Source organism: Hydra viridissima, unplaced genomic scaffold (assembly GCF_058129835.1).
Source record: "Hydra viridissima isolate aposymbiotic clone 2 unplaced genomic scaffold, HvirCarnegie_v1 scaffold_5, whole genome shotgun sequence".
NCBI classification, from domain to species: domain Eukaryota; kingdom Metazoa; phylum Cnidaria; class Hydrozoa; order Anthoathecata; family Hydridae; genus Hydra; species Hydra viridissima.
The window spans coordinates 18,603,270-18,605,716 of NW_028324304.1; the positions used below are offsets into that span (position 1 = coordinate 18,603,270).

General features: G+C 28.7%; 1 protein-coding gene across 1 annotated transcript; it reads left to right on the forward strand.

Moving 5' to 3' along the window:
* The first annotated feature begins 1,271 nt into the window (after window positions 1-1,271).
* LOC149889140 (uncharacterized) lies at window positions 1,272-2,067 on the forward strand. The gene has a single exon (XM_090089191.1). It carries the CDS (start codon window positions 1,279-1,281, stop codon window positions 2,065-2,067), a length of 789 nt encoding a protein of 262 aa, XP_089945317.1. The 5' UTR covers window positions 1,272-1,278.
* Window positions 2,068-2,447: the final 380 nt, after the last annotated feature.

Here is a 2,447-nt window from a genome sequence, read left to right on the forward strand (position 1 = left end):
GTAAATTTGGAGCAATCTTGGTAATTTAGATGCGAATATTGTAACAGGCTGAAAATAGAAAAAGATTTTTTTTTCATAAACTGTTTACTTTTGTTTTACAAAAAAAAAAAAAAAAAAAAAAGAACATCAAACGTTAATAATAAGTCTTTCTTTGATAATTGCTTGATAATTCAATTTTTGTTACTTGATAATTCAATTTTTGTTACTTGATAATTCAATTTTTGTTACTTGATAATTCAATTTTTGTTACTTGATAATTCAATTTTTGTTACTTGATAATTCAATTTTGTTTTACAAAAAAAAAAAAAAAAAAAAAGAACATCAAACGTTAATAATAAGTCTTTCTTTAATAATTGCTTGATAACTCAATTTTTGTTACTTGATAATTCAATTTTAAAAAAAAGATGGTCAAAAACAATTGCACAAAAAATAATTGTACAAGAAAATATTACATTAGTTATTCTTAATTTATGTAATTTTATAGTAATGTAACTATATTGTAAAAAAGTTATCAAATAAAGTTTTCGTCAATTTTCAGAACGCACATTTCCATATTTAGTAAACTCACTAAATGCTCTATTTGACTTAAACCAGGAGTTAGTGTCGGCCATTTCAAAATGTTTCACCGAAGTAGGCTTGCTCTGTTTTTAGCATTGTGCTTTAGATTTTTTTAGATTATTGTACTGTTGAAATGCAAAAATGTTTCCTAATCTAAGTTTTTCAGCTGAAAATTGTAGACTTTGGTCCACTTTTTTCAATTGTAAACTTTTGGTTCACAACTGAAAATGTAAAATTTATGGTTTCAATTATAAATTTTTGTAAATAACCAAAATTAATTTTTATTTTTTTATGGCAACTCAAACAATAGTCACTATGTTATGAGTGTTTTTTCTATATTAATTCGGGTTAAATCCTAATTTACCAACACGATGCCATACCATAAGACCCCAAACGATTAAAATTTTTGCAAACATTTTTGCCTGTTCTTCTCATACAACTTTAATGAAAGTTTTTTCCTCGGTTTTGTCAAGCTCTTGGTAATCCATTACATTTTTTAAAGTTAAACGTGACCTAAAATCAACCAAAAGAACTTTGCTCCAAAAAGATAGTTGCATTAAAAAACACTGTTAACCAAATTCAATCGCTTTTCTCTTCTGTGAGGACAGAACGACAGATCTTATTTATCATCATTATCATTGTTATTATGTATAATCTTTCTAATTCGAACGAAAAACTCAGTCATGTCGTCTAAAGTGCATTTTCCCTATTTAGAGTATAATGGAAACAATACTTATTGCATCGTGGACATGTTTAGCAATCGGAGTTATTTTGAATGGAATTGGGTTATTTGTTTTGTTAATCTGTAAGAATTCAGGAACTGACTTAACACAACGGTATATACTCATCAACCTCTGCTTCATCGACTTTAGCTTTTGCTTATTGTTTGGAACCATCCAGATGTTACATTTTTTAAAAGTTTCTAAAGAACATTCATCAATATATTTTAGTACTGTGTGCTTAAGGATTGTTAATACTGGATATTATTTCGCAACATTTTGGTTGATAATCGACAGGTATTTTCATATTAAGCTGAACATAAAGTACGTCATCTACTGGTCTAAAAATAAAACAATAATAGCAACAATCTTTTTATGGATGGTAACGATATTGAGTGGAAGTTTTTTTCAATTTTATCTGAAGAAACACATCTTCTTCATTTATGCCATTTTTAGCTCAATTATCCTTTCATTTACCGGCTACGTGTATATCTACGCTTTAACACAGTTTAAAAAGCTAAGGGCTGCTGTTCGCTCCAATCAAAACGACAAAGTTATGTTTAAGGGGTGGGGAATAACTTTTATTTTGCTAGCAACGTTCGCTTTGTTGGTTGCAATACCTGACACAACAGTTGCGGTTGCAACTGCTTACAACAAAATTAATTACCGAGCAAAAATGATCTGGTACAAGTTAATAGTTTACCCATTATCATTCTGGACTGATGCGTTAATCTATATTTTTTTATCTCCAAAGTTCAGACTTGTACTGAAAATGCGTTTTCGGCAATAGGAGTGTTACAATGGAGACTAACGCGCATGAAAATTTTTGGCTTTGATTTTCATTTTTTATTCATTTTAAATGTATTTTTAACCAATAATATGTTTGTTGACATATCATGTATTATTCTTATACCAGCCTTAACTTAATTAAAGAATGAATTCATTTCAACAAACAAGTGTATAAAACGAGTTATTATGCTCAATTTAGTTGGTCAAAATCAGACAAGTGACGGTAACGAGAGAATCTAATTTCCAGCCGAAAAACCACCGTTTATAATCTGAATTGACGTTTGAGGTATCCGTTAGGAACCAATAATAACGAATTAAGTACCAACTTCAGTCTTTTAAGATGAATCAAATTTTCTGTAGTTTATTAAAAGTGTGCTCTTT